This window comes from Anopheles bellator, chromosome 1 (genome assembly GCF_943735745.2).
Source record: "Anopheles bellator chromosome 1, idAnoBellAS_SP24_06.2, whole genome shotgun sequence".
Lineage (NCBI taxonomy): Eukaryota > Metazoa > Arthropoda > Insecta > Diptera > Culicidae > Anopheles > Anopheles bellator.
This window is the reverse complement of record NC_071285.1, coordinates 14,722,261-14,738,621: the sequence shown is the minus strand read 5'-3', so window position 1 is coordinate 14,738,621 and position 16,361 is coordinate 14,722,261. Positions and strand designations below refer to the sequence as shown.

Here is a 16,361-nt window from a genome sequence, read left to right as displayed (position 1 = left end):
CTTGGGAAATTTTTTCTTTACTTTGGCACGCTTCGCAAGGACAACTGTGTTGTGGATTCCTTCTGCCTGATTCCCAACGACGCTGGGAGATAACTTTTAATTAGTCTAGCCTTATGACCACAAAGTGGTCAGAATGTGACCTAAGGTTGGTAGGTATCTATTGCATCAAGTTGTGAGATTAATTAAAACAGATTGTCTAATGCTGCCTGTGGTACATTGCCCGGAGTGCAAAGTGTTCAGAGGTAGGCTTCGTACCAGATGTGCTGGGAGCTCATACAAATAGAATTACTTTCTATTGAGCGCACCTTCTCCATCATGGAATAGCATGATCGGTTTTTGTTCAATCCCAGTGGGTTATTCTCGTATTTGATATTCTAATTTAACTAACTGTCGCGGCCAGGTTTCGATTAATGGTGTTTTCCAATTTAATAACGTTTAGCTGTTGTTGTCACGAAGAACTGCTATTACTTTACCGACTGTGAGCGTTCGTAGAAGCAAAATGCGGAAATAGTAATCCCGGACACTTTCCGACAACATCTCAAAGGACGCAGTCAACGGACTATAAAACATGTGACACCAGCTAGCAAACTCCAGGGTTTTCCTGGGAAACTTTTGAAGGATGCATGAACGGTTCCGCTGTTGCCAATGGTAGTCGGATGCGAGCGTTAGGTACACACTTATCGCTACGGATTTGGGGCAACATAAAAATGTGTGTCGCAAACATGACAACCCTCCTCAATTCTATTCGTATTCCGTGCATTCACGCCGCACCATACGATACTGGCACACCGGAAGCAAAACGAGAAGCTATCCCCAGCGACTGAATATCGGGTATCGATTGGAGCGGGATTTGAAACATTTCTGCACCATGTTGGCGCCGTGGAAAAATGGAGCCGCCCCAGGCATTGGCACGGCGCGGAACGCCAGGTGCTTGAGACGTTGATTCGAGGCACCGGGCAAAGTGGAGCATTCCAGTATGTGTGCACCCTTTTTTTCCTACGAAGATCAAATTTTTCGGGAAACCAATCGAGTATTAATAAACGTCTAACGGTTTGGCGAACTGTGTGCTCGGAATAGGACACGCCGGCATCGAAGAAAGTAAGCAAAGCTCTGCAGCAGCCTATTTCCGCTCGGGCGAACCGCCGACTCCTGAGGGTCCGGACACAAGTGCGAATCGATATCAAATTGGAGCCTTTTCGGGAACCTATTTTGGACGCTTGGTAGAACTGCAAGCTAGAGAGCGAAAATCCTCTTCCAACCAGATATGGCCACCAAAAGGCAGCCAGGCAGCGCTAACTTTCGAACTGGTTTGCGCATTTCGTTCGTCGGCTTGTTCAACACGTTCTGTTGTTTAGTTCTTAATTCAATTAAATGTTCCTGCGGAGGTCTCCCCCGGGAACGCAGACTCCTCTGCCTGCGCATGAAGCTAATGCTCGGCTTCGGGCAGGATAAGTTTCCATTTCCTTCCTAGAAAATCCATTAGAAAACACTCCAATTAGTAGCTCTAGCTTAGCTAAAGTAGGTCCCGCAAGAAAATCGTTTCTTCAGTTCAGTTTGTTCTTTTACAGTTCATACAAATTAATTTCAATTAGAGCAGAAGAACGAAAGTACTTCCCAGATTACCTCATGACGCGGTAAGACTATAACTGTTGCTTATGCCTGAATTAAAACTAAAACAAGACTACAAAATAGCAACCTTAAGGCTAGGCTGTTGACATACATTCGCCTAATATTCAGCCCTCCTGACGGGTATAGTGTTGGGACTTCTTGTCAGAAGAGCCTGAGAAATCGATTCTCTAGCCGTATTGCCTCTGCGTAATTCACACTATTCCATCATCTTTCGCAACAGTGCGTATCTGCCATCATCGGTATTTGCCCATCTCGGCAGTGGCATCCCACATTCATACCGATTCCCCATGCGGTGAATTGAAGGTGGCCAATACGTCCTGTTTGTTTCCATTTGCTATACGATACTCCAGAGATGGATTGTAATTAAAACAGGGAAAACCCTTTTTCTCTCCCCGAAGCTATGACACCTTTCCGATTATAAAGGGCTCTTTCCACCCGGCGCGTATTCTGGACAAAGATCAGCCACGAGAACGTATCGAATTCCCAGGGGCCACACAAAAGAAAGATAGAAAGCGATGTTCCAACCCATGGCATGTTGTGGCACAAAAACACGAATCGGAAGGTTCCATGAAGGAGTCCATCTTTTCCTCTTCAGGGCCGAACGTTGAGATGGATTACTTCTGCTCCGTTGTTCCACAATAAATATTCGAGTTGATAAAAACCTTCAGTAAAAGTCAAAGATCGTTAGCAGAAAAAGTTGAGCCGGCGACCACGAATGAAGGGTTTTCCGATAAGGAAAAGAAAATGGCATTGAAAGAGAATGTACCAATAGTCGTTCGTTCGTTGGCACTCCGGCGGTTCAGTGAAGTAAATGATTCCGGCGGAAAGGCGAAAAGCAACGAAGATTCCAGTACGTTATTTACATTTTACTCAAATAATGAACATTGAACCCAACAAACGTTGGTCCACCACGACGCTGGCAGTAACTTTTCCGACGCTCAGCAATGTCGCGAAAGGAGTGAGTCGACTGTAAACGATAAATTGTTCATGGCGCCATTTTGGATAAAAGTTTTCTCAATTTACCGGCGCTGATCCCGCGAGAGGTTGTGCGCTTGTCCGTGCACCTGTTGGTGGTACCGTGTTGCCATGCACTCGTGAAAAGCATTAGAATTAATTGTCTCCAAAAGGCCGGTGTTCCTAGAGACCGAGACCGAAACCTAATACGACACCAATCGTGACGTTCCGTTCTGCCTCCGTGAAAATTAGAACGCAACCATGAGCGCTCCAATTCCAATTTCGTCGAAAGTTCAAGCAGAAATTACGAGCGGGCAAGGAACGCCCTGCTCGAACGCGAAGATCGTAAAGCATAACAGGGTTACTTACCAGCACGATTTCCACCGCACCAACTATGTACATGGCGGCCGCCAATGTTGTCCCGGTGTAGAACAACATCCCGACAGCGCCACCAAACTCGGGTCCCAGCGATCTGTTGCGATGGAAAAATGAAGCATTCAACATTAGCGTTATTTAGCGGTAGAGAAGGGAAAACAGAAATTGATTAGCAAACTTTTGAAGTCAAACTTTTGTCGCCAGCCCGCCAGCGAATTTTCTTAAACCGCGCTTGTCCGGGTCCGGGGCTCTGGTTGTGGGTTTTCTTCAACTTCCTTCGCCGAGTGAAACGATTCGATGCGATGACCGTACGACAAACGCCGGGCGAGAGAAGCATTGGTGTGGAAAAAATGTGACAGCTCATGGATTTCTCGTGTATCCTCATCTATTTCAATTCATTTCTGTGGAACGTCCTCGACCATTGCCGGATCGGAGGAAAGAAACGAAAGTACGATTTGACCGACAGAGTTTACTTTAACTTGACGTGCCTTTGAGCGTCCACTTCCGTCAGATTCGATTCGGGTGGTGGCCCTTCTGTAGCAGACAGCGTTTTTATATTCATTAAGCGCTTCAAGACCCTTTTTGGATGATGATTTGTTGCGGATATCATTTGCCTTGCCTCGTGCTCCGGTCCGGTTGAAGGTTATCCGGGAGCTCTTTTTTTTTGTCGGGCTGCCAAAAGCATTTCAAGTACAGTCTGCCCTCTGATGTCTTTCATAATGCTCGAATTATTTGTCACGCGACGGTTGGGTCGTTCGGAGCTGGCGGCTTGGGATCGGAAGTGGCGAGTTCTAGAAGGCGGATCTAACGCACTAGAAAAAGGTACCGACCAGCTTCCGGACCTTTTTCCGGTGAACTTTAGCGTAAGCGATTGAGAAGATAGAACTTTCTCGGAGATAAATAAATGATCCAGGACATGACAAAGGGATCCAACAGAGTGCTGAGCCGGGTGCAAAGACGAGGAAATGAAATTCTTGAAAACTGAAACCACTGTCCCCAAATTCTTTGCTCTGTTTGAGTATTTTAAAGCAATGCTCAGATTGCAAATTTATCACATTCTTGTGTCACTCTTTTGGGGAACAATATTCAGGAAAAGTAGGGTTTGTAGGCTACCGAAAAAAACTGGCAGGGTCAACATTCCTCACGGCGTAACGTCGCTCGTCACGGACAGCTGGGATGGAGTGGAAGGACATACAGAAACTGTGCCACAACAAGCCCGGTCCGTGATCTTTTGGCTCACGTTAACGACCCTTTATCGGTTGGTTCCCGAAAAACTTTTCAGTTGGCAGTTGCGAAACCAAGCGAAACTTTATATCTTATCGCCGGCGGCCGTCCTAGAGCGTTACACATCTTCCACGTTGGCACTCATCCAAGCACTGCGACTCCGGGCTGCTTCTGGGGTGCTTCCGACTGTTTAGCGACCAAACTTACCTCGATATCATGAAATAGCTGCCACCCGCCGGTACTACCCCGTTCGTGGCGATGGCCGACATGGAAATGGCAGTCAACATTGTCTGCGCGGCAGCGGGGCGCGGTGGTCCAGTGGTCCAGTTCCAGTTCGGGATACGTTCATTAGCGAGCGAATGGGAACGAGACCGTTTAGTGAACAACATGATTAGCATAGTTTTAGTGAGTTTCGTTCTAAACCTTCCGAAGGCGGAAAGTGAGCAAAGCAAGAGCGGATGGATGATAATGATAATGTATTCCGGAGGATGCTTTTGACAAGATGAAGAAATGAATTCCTGCGCATTGTTAAGGTGTTTGGCTAGGGAACCTTCTCTGGAAAAGGTTCAATGCTATAAGTGGCGCGCGTTTGATTGGTTGTTTCTGAGGAGGAATCGTAAAGCTATCTGTAGGAATCCTTTGTCTACACCGTCCCTAAGCCAATACAACGACCAGGCAACCAATCAGGGACCGCTACCTTCAGGTGTTACCCGTACCGTATCTTGGGAACCCTCAGAGCTAACACAGTTTACATTGTGGCAGGTGCGCTGGTCGACGATGATGAGGGAAGAGTTTTATCGTAAGCCTGGGGAAGTTCCTTAGAGGTCCTTAACGGCATTACTGTCTTATTTATGACTCTTTTCCCATGGAAACGTAGCCCGAACGTGCCACGGATGGCAGCGTCTTCATACCGAGCGGCGATGTCCGGCGCGAACATTTTTGCCGAGTTTACGGCCCGATCGCCGTCGCGCAATAATATCCGACTTTATGGGTGGAAGCTTCAGGAATTCCGAAGAAGTCGTTGGATTGCTCAATGATTCATTCGATTGGATGGATATTTCTGAGACGGGTTTTATCCGGCCGGTTCCATGGCTGAAGCCACACTACGCTCCCTCCACAGGACACGCCACTGGATGGACTATCGGAGAACGGAGATAAATTGCGATTTTCGGACGTCGAGAAACGTCCACAACATGAATTGTTCTACCCACGCACCACTCAACGGTTCGTATTGCAATATCTCCTGGGGAGCTCGAGCCTTTACTGGAACGGTCTCCTACAAGCGGGGAGAACTCCGGGAATGTGGTGCGTCATGTGGGCGTTCCCATGGGGCGCAGAATATCGAAGGAAATATGTTCCTCGCCCGATAACGAGGTAAATTAAGTTCTCAGCCATTCAGGGATTCACCAACCACCCAGTCCGTCGGGGCAACCCGTAATCGAATTGACTCCGCTTCGGCTGGAATGTTGCGGCCGGCCTACTTTCCAATCCGTGGGAAATAGTCGAAACGAAAAAACGGAGCGACAAATCCGTTGAAGCTTTTAGTATGCCGGCTCGGGCGGATGTCTCGGCCTTGTGCCTGGATTAGCAAATGATGTGTAACAGACGACCAACGCGGACTACTCATCGAATGGTTCCATCGGGGCTGAACGAAAGTCACCGGCCGATGATGATGACGAGGGTTATTGGACCATAATAACTACCGTGGGTTATGTTGCATGCCAATCAACACCAATTAGTCCCCAAAAATCCCTCCGGAAGGTACGCAAATTTTGGTCGCCGAGCTTTTGTAACAGAAAATAAGGTTCAATATTATGTTACCTCGACTCACGCAGCTGGCTATAGTATTCGCAATCAAATTGCACGAAGCAAAGTTGAGTGCGTGATGAAAATCCCAATAACATTCTGCTGACGCCGCGTCGTCGCGGTTGCCGGTCGTAGAAAAACCACAACCGAGCGACACCAAAAACCGGATGCTGAGTTGTCGAGCTAAGCCGACTCCTCGGCAGAACGAACACCGTCATTAATTATCGCTAATTTAACCGCACCATTTCCAACCGGCTGGCTTTTGGAGCTGGGAGTGATCGAAGCCGTGCCACGGCGTGGCAGCATGGGGCGCGTATGTGGGAAGAAGTCGGAGGTGACCGGGCTTTCCGCAGCGCAGTGTTAATCGTCGGCTTTCGTCGTCCTTTCGTCGATAGACTAGCGGTGTCAAGGACGAGAATGTGCCTTGGTAGTTGTCGTTCTGCAGCTGACCTTCCAAGAAACGTGCGAGCCCACCCTCCGGAGTCTTCCGGTGGTCTAGCACCGCCACACACTAGTAATCAGCCTATCGAGAGAAGCTACGGACCGAGCCCGGGTGGGGGTGAGGTTTCTGGTTGGCCTTCGCATGGGCCTCCGAAGGACGTTTGATTGCCTTTGATTGATAGTCCGCAATCAAGGGGGGAGAATGAGATTAATTCGATTCATTCGAACGGCCCAGTTATGCTGCTGAGTCGATGTGACGGTGCTCTCGGTCGGGGGAGGCGCCACTGGCAGCCCGGTCTGCCCCGTTGCCAATTGGCCGTGACAAGCGATGTTCATTTGCTCGTTGTCCGTCGTTTTGCTGGTGCGAAAAGTCCTGTGTGCCTAGAATAACTTCATCTGCATCGAAGGTCGGATCCCGAACAGACCCCGGGATGTAGTAGTGTCGGAGCTTGCAAAGTTTGCCCTACCGATCCCACGTCTCATCGGTCAACCTTCGAATAATAATTGGATTAGTGGGGGGCCAAACAGAGCGTGGCAAAGCTAGGCTCGAACCAGACTTCCAACAAAAACCAACGAAATGTAGGCGCAATTTTGAAAATTGACTCCTCTCGGGGCACGAAAAAGGACTGACACGGTTCGAGGACGGTAACAAAATCAACCAAAAGCACTCGAACAAGCATTTTCACTCGAAAACTAACGCTTCGAATGCCGAGTGTCCACAGTGGGCCCCCCCCGCAGATGGGTATCCAGTTTCGCACCGAATTATAGCGTCGCAATTGGAAGTAGTGGCTTAGCGATTTAAATTACCGCCACTCATTAACTACCACAATGTCACCCAATACCACTGACACTGATTGCGCCGAGATCGCTATAGACAGGCGGCGAAGATAATATAGTGCACGGCAGGATTACTCCCGAGAACTTTCCGGTTCCCAACCGGTTGCCGGCCAGCCAGTCGGACGGCCGGTCGGTCGAGTAACCCGAGCCGCCCGGGCGCCATTTCGTATGCAAATGAATGTTTGATTAAACCCATACATAAAACATGAAACAGTCCTAGATATGACCCATATTTCCTTTTTTTGTGTGCGTTTGGTTCGCTTCCTACCGGTTCCAATCACCGAAGGGATCCAAGGGATACGATAAATTTAACAGTATGTGTTCGATTTACGGGAGCTTGGAGAATAATTTAACCAGCCCAGAGCAGGACTTCGAAACGATCCGAGCTCACGGACCTGGCCAATGTTCATTTTGGGGCTGCTGCTTTGCATTTCAATGGATCGTAGACGGATTTACTGTAGAGACACGAGCGTACGCACACGTGGCTGTGGGTTGCGTAATTGTTAAACACGGGCGAGTGGTGGTCTGGCATTTTGTGCGGGCAATGTTTAAAATGCTCTTCACCTCGAGCCGAGATGCCATAAATCAAATGTGTCTACAGATGCCATAAATCCATCAAGATTTATTATTTGCTCTTCCTAGGATCCGGCACATTTGTTTGCGGTGGCCAACCGCACTTTCGGCATTGCAAGCTAAACACATTAATCATTGAACGAAAGGAGTCACAGGAACGGCGTGCAAAACATGAGCTTTTCCATCTTTTGAGCGTATAATGTTTGACAGCCGGTTAGCTTATGTCCAATCGGTTAGCTCTAGCGACACATGCCCGAACACAACCATCATAATTAGCACAGGTGTTGGGAGCCGATTAGCTGGGAAATGCTCTAAAGATTTGAATTCTCTTGAAACTCTTCAAAGGAATGTTAATTTCAAGGGCGCAGTTAACAAACGGCAACGTTAAATTATGCTTCTGCTTTTGGGGTAAGTCCAGATTAAGGAGAACTCCATTCCTTGCTATGCTTATACATGAAGTTGTCGTATAAGTTGTGAAGCATGAAGGATAGAACTTTAAGCTGTGATGATGATGATGATGAGGATGACGATTGTAAGTACATAGCATCTACAGCTTCTATCCATAATTTATGAACCGCATGCCAATGATGATGATGATAATGATGGTGAAGATGGTATGGGATTCTAATGAGTTTCGGGCGAGCAGCATTGCACTACTCAGGCGATCGGCGGATGACGGGCGAAGCATGTAGAGATAGCGGGGCCAGTTAATCAACGAACGTATAAACAGCGTCAACGTACCACACAGCAACAGCATAATACGATTAAAAACCCGAATATGGCACCGGCCGTACCGACCACCCAGGTTAAACGGATGAATAAAATGACACCGAAAATGTTCTGTATGCACGGCAAGTAGACACCGATGAGTGTGCCTGTTGCGGTCGCCGTCGCCACCGGAAGCCATTTTGTTTTGCGTTGCGCCGTTGATTATTGATTGTTGGGGGGATAGGGTTATAATTGGGTGTCCATTGGTTTTTTGTATTGTTGGGGTTTTCACAACACCGACAGATAAAAGGGAAATTGTTAGAGAGAGAGAGAGAAAGAAAAAGAGAAAAAAGAAAGAGAAACATTATAAACAGTGTGGGAACAATACACCTTTTTCGCGTTGCTACACTACTTCGCGTACACCACACCGGGCCGGGCGTTACTTAGCCTTTGGCCCCGTGGAACCATTTTTACAACCTCGAAGCACTCGGTTTCCGTTTTAAAACTATAAAAGCGTCTTTATAGCGTCGCCGAGGGCCAAAATAAATATTTCATCGTCCGTTGGTGATAAAAACCGCAACAGCCGCCAGCCGCGGCGAGCGGCTTCCGGTGGTGTCTGCCCGGGGAGCAGGAAAGTAGCAGTAGCACGGAACGGTACTTACCCATCCGGGCGGAGGCGGGCGCTGGCTTGGCATCGGGGTCCGTCGGTGCCGGGATCGTGTTCGAGTAGTTGGCCAGGGACGAAATGAGCGTGGTGACATGTGGACGTTCTTGGATTTCATCCTGTGGGAAGAGCAACACCGGAGCGGTTAGCGAGTCCACCGAGAACCACCCAGCGGCGTATCGTGCCCTGTACACAAATGGCGCCGATAAGATATTAATCATCCCGTGGGAAAGCGATTCCGACAGTTTGTTCCTCGTCCACCGGCAGGGCAAGGTTAAGACGTACGTGCTGTTGTACATGATCCTTATGGCTCGCTTCAGTGAACCCTCCGGTGGTGGTGGTCTCCGGAAGGTTAGGGAAAGGAACAATGGCCGGGCGCCCAGTGAAACAGCGCGCCAGTGCCATGAGCGCCATCTTTGACACCGTTTTTAATATTTTATGAACCCTATTAACTCGTGTAACGCTGCCCGGCTACTTCTTGGCAGGTTCCGGTGTTCCGGCACCGTGCGACCCATCGCGGGACTTCCTATCATCCTGGGAACCATATGGGCCGGGAACCGGGGCGGGTGAGGGCGTGGTAAGAATATGATAAATGGTTGCCAAGTTGGTGTCAGCGTCACACCGGCGTGTTGGGTCATAATTATTTTCCCTGCATTTTCCATACAACCAACCGGGGCCTGGTGTCGGCGTCTCAGAGTGATGCCGACAGCCAAGTGGCCCGCTTTACGGAGGATGATGGCAATTTTGTGAAAGAAAGGTTGAAAAACAAAAAACGGAAGAAACGAAAAAGCGAAACAAACACCGGACCTAGTGGGAGTTAATAAAAATGTTGAAGGCGATATTTGGTCGGACGCGAAAGGTGAAATTGCTTCTTTTTCGTCAATGCGCCAACAGCCGGTTCTCGATGCTAGGCGGCTCGCTAAAGGCTGTGGAAGCTGCTGAATTGTCGAATAAATTTGAAAACCGGAAGTGATCCGACGAGTGTTTTGTTTGGACTACGATGCAATGTCGAATACTTAATTAACTGCTGACGAAACTAATTTATTTTTATGGACCTCTACCGTTTATGCTGCTGCTCACTGGCCCATCGAAAGTTACCGCATTCGAGGGGATCATCCTGTCGGGAGGCAAAAGATAGTACAATAAATTGCTGAAACTTACCGAGTATAGGTACAGATTGGTTTCGATTTTATCTTTCGACGAAACGAAGGGTTGATCATCGGTGGGTTCACCTGCGTAAAGGGGTCAAAAAAGAAGAAGAAAAAAGAAAAGGGATGAAAAACTGTGGGATGAAGCAATTTATCAGTGGAGTCGAATTTGCAGAATCTGTGCATCAGAGCGAGTTACAAAAGGGACCACTTCGGGTTTTTTTTTTTCGAAATAGACCCTCCGAGTAAACGAACCGTTCATGATTTTGGTGCACTTCGGTCCGACCGTCCTGGCCATGGATCGGAAACCGGGTTGCCCGGATGGTTGATCCACGGGACTCGACGTGGCGGTGGACGTTAATTAACTTTTGCTGTAGTATCGGCCCGAGTGCGGGGGTATAATACTCCAAGTTAAGTGCACTCACTCGGGGACGGAGTTCCGGCTCCTCGCCTAGCATATGCTGGCGGGCCAACACCGCCAACATACGTGCTCTAGTGATGTTCGAGTCGTAAGGACGATTCAATTAATTGCTAAAGCGCTCCTGGTCGACGGCCGAGACTTCCGATTAGAGAGATTGTTTATGGAAAAGCCCTGTTTCGACAGGCCATTCAAGATAATTAGTTGCACCCTGCTATCGCCCTGCCGTCCTTCTATTATTTTTGCTAGCAACAGACGAGCATTCAAAGTGCCTTCTCTGCTCAGCGGGAACACAGCGAGGCCACCGGGGGCACGAACGGGTCAAATATGTTTGTCCTGTAAAATGTGGTCATCTACCGATTTGCTGTTTCTTTTGGTCTTGTAGCAGCAGCAGCAGTAGTGACGACAGCCAGGGCGGCCATTAAAAATGGCTGGCCAAATAATCGGTAGTTAATGTGCGGTAGCTTATAAAACACGCTCTGTTGGCGCCTTTTCGGTTGAGCTTACCCGAAACCAAGTTCCGGGGAAAGCTCGCTACCACACCGGCAGAGTGTTGGCTTTGATTTGCGTCAGGCGCAACACACATCACAAAGTTCCTGCGTTCCTGGCGTACGGTGGACCCATTTGTGGTTTCCTTAATGTTCGATGTTCTTCGGAGTTTTTTTTGTGAGTCGAGAGGCCTCATATGTTTCGTGTGGGGAAGACAAGAAATGGAGAATTGATGATGGCACATAAAACCGTAATCGATTCGATCGTTTCGGCCGGGACGGCGACCAGACGACTAGGGCCGGGCGCATTCCTGTCTTTTCGGAGGACGACGACGACATTATGGCTGCACTAATCGCACTCAGCTTTCCGCGTGCACTGGACCCCATTCTTGGGCGGTGGAATGGTCCATAAATAACCGCCGGCTCGCGGGCAGCGTCTTCCGGTAATCGATTCACCCGATTGAACCGAAAGGCCCATATTTGTTACTGGAAGACGGCAGCAAAAATGTGTCTGACAGGATCATCGATCGAGTTGGTAGAATGAGTGAAGAAGAAAACAAAAAACCTTGTTCTAAGTGCAACCTGTCCAAGGAGCGAGAGAGTCGCTCTCTGGCCGAGGGCAGCAAGAACTCGTTCCACGTACTCGATCGGCCCTACTTCTCGGTCCCGATCTTGCTTCGCACGCAAAAAGGACAGTAATGAGAAATGACTTTTCATTATCTAAAAGCAGCCCAGCATGCGCCGAGCGACCAGTCGTTGTCTAGTGTCCTTGGAGAAGGACTCCGGACGGGCGGCTGTGTCCGTGACGCAGAACCAGTCGGCGGAAGGAGAAGAAAACTATAATCTGCGAAAAGGACAGGAGGAAACCGGCACTGGGAAAGGTATCGACATCAGCAGAAAAGGTGGAAGGTTTGTTCGGTCGGTCGAAGTTAGTAGCAGCAGCAGCAGCAACCTGCCAGCATTCCACTGACCGAATTCTATTTTCTCCATTCGCAGCCGCAGGTCGGGCTGGTCGTTCGGGACGGATGGGCCAGCCCAAGGACGGCTGGGAGATAAATTTCCCATAAATATGTATGCGCACAGTTTTGCGATAAATCATCGATGACCACACATACACATATCCCGGATGCTCAGCGGTTCTCACATGTATGCGTCCTCGAACTCCTTTTCGCACCATCCGACCGGCCCCGAACCGGTCGTAGTGGTACTCGACCACCGAAGGAATCCCATCGATTTTTTATCTCATTTCTCGTTTTCACCCCCCACATTCCACGTTACACTGAAAGCTTTAATTCGGAGATGAGCGCAAATTGTTGACGGTATGCTGTTAGTTGTGTTGGTGTTGGTGGTGTTGACTGCGCCTTGGCTATCTAAAAAAATACACTTTTTTAATTAAAATTAATTTCCACAGGCGAAAGGCTATGTTTTCCAAGCACTCGGGGCGGATTATTCATTTTGTGAAAATGTATTTAATTGTTTCCGCCCGCGCACACACATGTAACAAACGAATGTGTCGCGAAAGCGACACAGTTCCTGCGGTGCGCACCGGAAGCAGGATACGTCTGTCGAAACTACTGTGAATTAATGAATTCCGCCCACAAACACATAAAACTTCTATCTGTGGTGGGTGAGGGCGTTTCGGCGGCACGCAGGGTGGGTGCTTGCATCTTCCCACATGTCCTGTCCCGTTCCGTGCACTGAGCGGCGAATTTAAAGGCTGCTGGCTCATAAACAACTACCGAACGCTGTGTGCGTATGCGTCGCATTTGTCCCCGGAACGCTGAGAAGCGCTAGGCGCGTATGTAGGTCAGGCATTACAGAACGAGCAAAAAAGGGCGGAAGCAACCCGTAGCAAAAAAGGAAAAACGGACGGAAAATCACACAAAACCGAGCCCTGGACGTTGCCGGTTGGAAGCGTTGAAATTTCGTTATGTCCCTATTTTTTGTCGCGTCCTTCGCTCCGTGGTGGACAATTTTACTATTCGCATAAATATTAAATTGCACAAGAACGAAGGCAGTCAGTGGGACGTGGGGCTACGAATGAGGGACCCCTGTGCCACGCTCGTTCGTGCTGCTGCCCGGTATGATTTGCTAACTGGCTGCAGCACACATGCTGTTTCGAGTTCCCGGTGGGGGCTTTCGGGTTGTTTGTTTTCCCATTGTCCGATGCACAGCACCCAAGTGCGCACCGCTTTTTCTGTGTGGGCTTTTTTAGCCCGTTTTGTATTAGGTCAACATAGAACGGGGTCCTTTTTTTCTGGTGAGAGAAACAATCATATCCCTTTTGGAACGATGCAATTCACAGTTCGCAGCACCACGAGCTTGAGGTTCGATATGCTTGCGCCACTAAACCGCGCCCGATCGGCGATACGATTAATTTGCGTTCCGTTGTTTGATGGGTGTCGCCGGGATCCGGGATAAAGCGCGTTTTTGCTGGGTATCCTCTAGAGAGTGCCAGAATGGTATTGTTCGGTGGGTGTAACGTTGGGAGTTTGGGTCAGTTTTCAAACGAATTCATGAGTTTGTTGATCGATTGGCGAATTTTTTTCCAATATGCTCTGTAGGTTCAATAGAAACAACAAAATCGGTTTCACTTCAACTGCCTTAGGTTGTAATTCTCAAAAGTATTTCATTGAAGCCCTGTAAATAAAGTTTTAAATAAAAATGGCTAAAATAGATTTCAACATCGAATTAATTGATCGCCATTTGGCGCACTATTTTCTCGGACCCCAACCTAATAAGTTGATGGCTTCAGCTTTATCACCGTTCGCCAAAGCTCCGTTTGGTTGCGCATCGGTAAACCCAAGATGCCGAGCAAGATCCGGGCGAACGCCCGGAGCTTGGGTTAAAATCCAGGCCTCAGACTGTACGGTTATTAAAAGTTTTCTTCACATTTTATAAATTATTCTAACCCCTTCCGGGACACGGGCATGGCCCACAAGAAAGAACCCGTGTGGTTAGGTTTGTGTGGTTTGTGGTGTTCCTTGGGAATGCGCCACTTCAAGGTGAGCAACTTTCCCTAATGCCGCGTGCGCGTGGAAACTTTTCCCGACGGCTCATTTCATTAACTCGTTGGCTATTTGACTTTTTTTCCACGCCACGCTGGATTGCTGATGATCCCGCCTCCGACTGGAAAACCGAGCTTCGCACAGGCTGAGCGCCGTTACGTCCGAAACGAAGGGAAACATAATTTGCTGCAAAAATAATAAATGATCTTCCAAAGACGCTAGGGGACCGTTGATAAGCCCAACATCCGAACCCGATGTTCGGGTTCATAACTTTTAAAGGCATCCTTCAGTCTGGGCATTTTGATAAGACAAAACTCGGGAACCTTTGCACCGGGCTTAACGAAAAGTCCGAAGAAGGATTTCCAGGGCGAAAGAACTCGGATTTCTTACGCGACTAACAGTGCACCGCGACTATCTGCGGGCCGAAATGGGCAATAACTGCTGTCGGAGGTCCGTTCTCATCTTCTTGAGAGCAGTTTGATGGCTTTGCGTCAAGAAAATTGTTCACCAAACTGAAGTACGCAAGCCAATGGACGAATGTGCCCACGCCACTTGTCCACAAAGCACGAAAGCCAACGGCAAAGAATTCACAACCGTGAACATTATGTAGCCGGACGCATTTCATGCATACGATATAAGGTTCTAAGGCCGGTTCAACATGAGGCGCTAGCTCGAGCTCGTCGTTTTTCACATCAAAAGTGACTCCAGTTCGATCCCATGCATTGAAGACGCCGTGTCCGATCCACGCTGAAGTACGTCCGCTGGAGGAGGAAAGCAAAGCACCGCAAGAAAGGATTGTCCTCTCCGCAGGACACTCTTGGGACGCGGCTACGGTTGGCAAAAGTTTCGAAACCCACCGGTAGCGGCGCAATAGAAGGTTCCGAGTAAGACGTGATTGAAATTCATAGCGACCCTGCAAAGAGGGTCTGTTTGATCGAAATCGATAACGGTAGCTCAGGCGGAGATTTTGGACGCTCTTCTGCTACCGAAAGTTGCGGATTATGACATTTGGAATTCAAGAATCTAAGGGCTTCAGTTCTGTTGTTTTACGCGCAAAAACCATTAACAACAGGATGGCGAAAGCGGATGGAGTGGCATCTAATGTTTTATCAAATCCGACACCATTGTGGCAAACTTATTTGTCAATCTCAAACTGACTTCATGATGAATGCTGGCATAGTGTACGACCCGGCGAGTACTTGGAATCGAGAGGCTTTCGCAGATTGAGTTACACCTAGCACGGCAAAACGAGAAGCATGTTATCCAATTAGTTACATTGTCCCGAACGATTAATACGCTGCCGTCACCAAAAGCGGGACAGCGATCGTCGTGGGGAGCAACAACAGCATTGATAAATGAAGCAAACAACGACCCACGATTCGGCCCAATTTGGGCCCCATTAGCTGGGCGGGATAAGCCTCGATTTATCAGCCCTGGCCTGAAGCAATTTCCAGGAAGCTGGAACCGCTTCCTTCCGAGCCAGCAGGCACCATCTCGCACAGCAATGACATATACAATAACATTTTTCTACCCTCATTGTGGGAAGCCCCGGTGTCTAGGTGTGGTCGTTCCACGAAAGCGGCATCGAAGTAGTTCCATTTTTTGGACACAACCTTAACCCCAGCAATGGCTTCATCACAACCAGGAGAAGACGTCTGACCGAACGTAACCTACGCTGTGAGGTTAACGTACTAAAGAGGTTGCCTTCTGCCATCCCTTTTGCGGGCGCGCTTTGGCGTGTGAAGCATAATCCGAAACATAATAATAGATGCAAAGTTTTCTTTTTATTTTTCCCGGGGAGCCCAGGGAGCGTCTGCGATCAGAGTGTCGGGGCAACGTGGTGCGTCTCGGCCCCGGTGGTTCCGTTGTCGGCGAAATTAAGTGAAGAGAAAACTGGGGTTCGTTTGGGTTCGGGTGACATTGATGGAATGGCTAACCAGGCGTACGATGGATGTTGGACATGGTCGACCGCACCGAAGAATGCCCACGGCTTGGTGGGTTGTTTGGCTGATTGAAAGTCCGGGCACAGTGAAAGGATACGTTTGTCGTGCAAATCGGTTCGCCGTCTCCTGCGTCCGGCCCAGGCGG

General features: G+C 48.8%; 1 protein-coding gene across 3 annotated transcripts in view; it reads right to left on the bottom strand.

The window, feature by feature from the left end:
• The window catches only part of LOC131205545 (solute carrier family 12 member 4), a 91,578-nt gene that overhangs the window by 16,320 nt on the left and 58,897 nt on the right, over positions 1 to 16,361 (bottom strand). For all 3 annotated transcript variants that reach the window (XM_058197684.1, XM_058197685.1, XM_058197683.1), the window contains exons 2-6: positions 10,373 to 10,443; positions 9,210 to 9,330; positions 8,581 to 8,714; positions 4,390 to 4,472; positions 2,953 to 3,055 (exon numbers count right to left, since the gene is read on the bottom strand). In XM_058197684.1, coding sequence (XP_058053667.1) covers positions 2,953 to 3,055; positions 4,390 to 4,472; positions 8,581 to 8,714; positions 9,210 to 9,330; positions 10,373 to 10,443 — 512 coding nt within the window. The remainder of the gene's footprint in view (positions 1 to 2,952; positions 3,056 to 4,389; positions 4,473 to 8,580; positions 8,715 to 9,209; positions 9,331 to 10,372; positions 10,444 to 16,361) is intronic.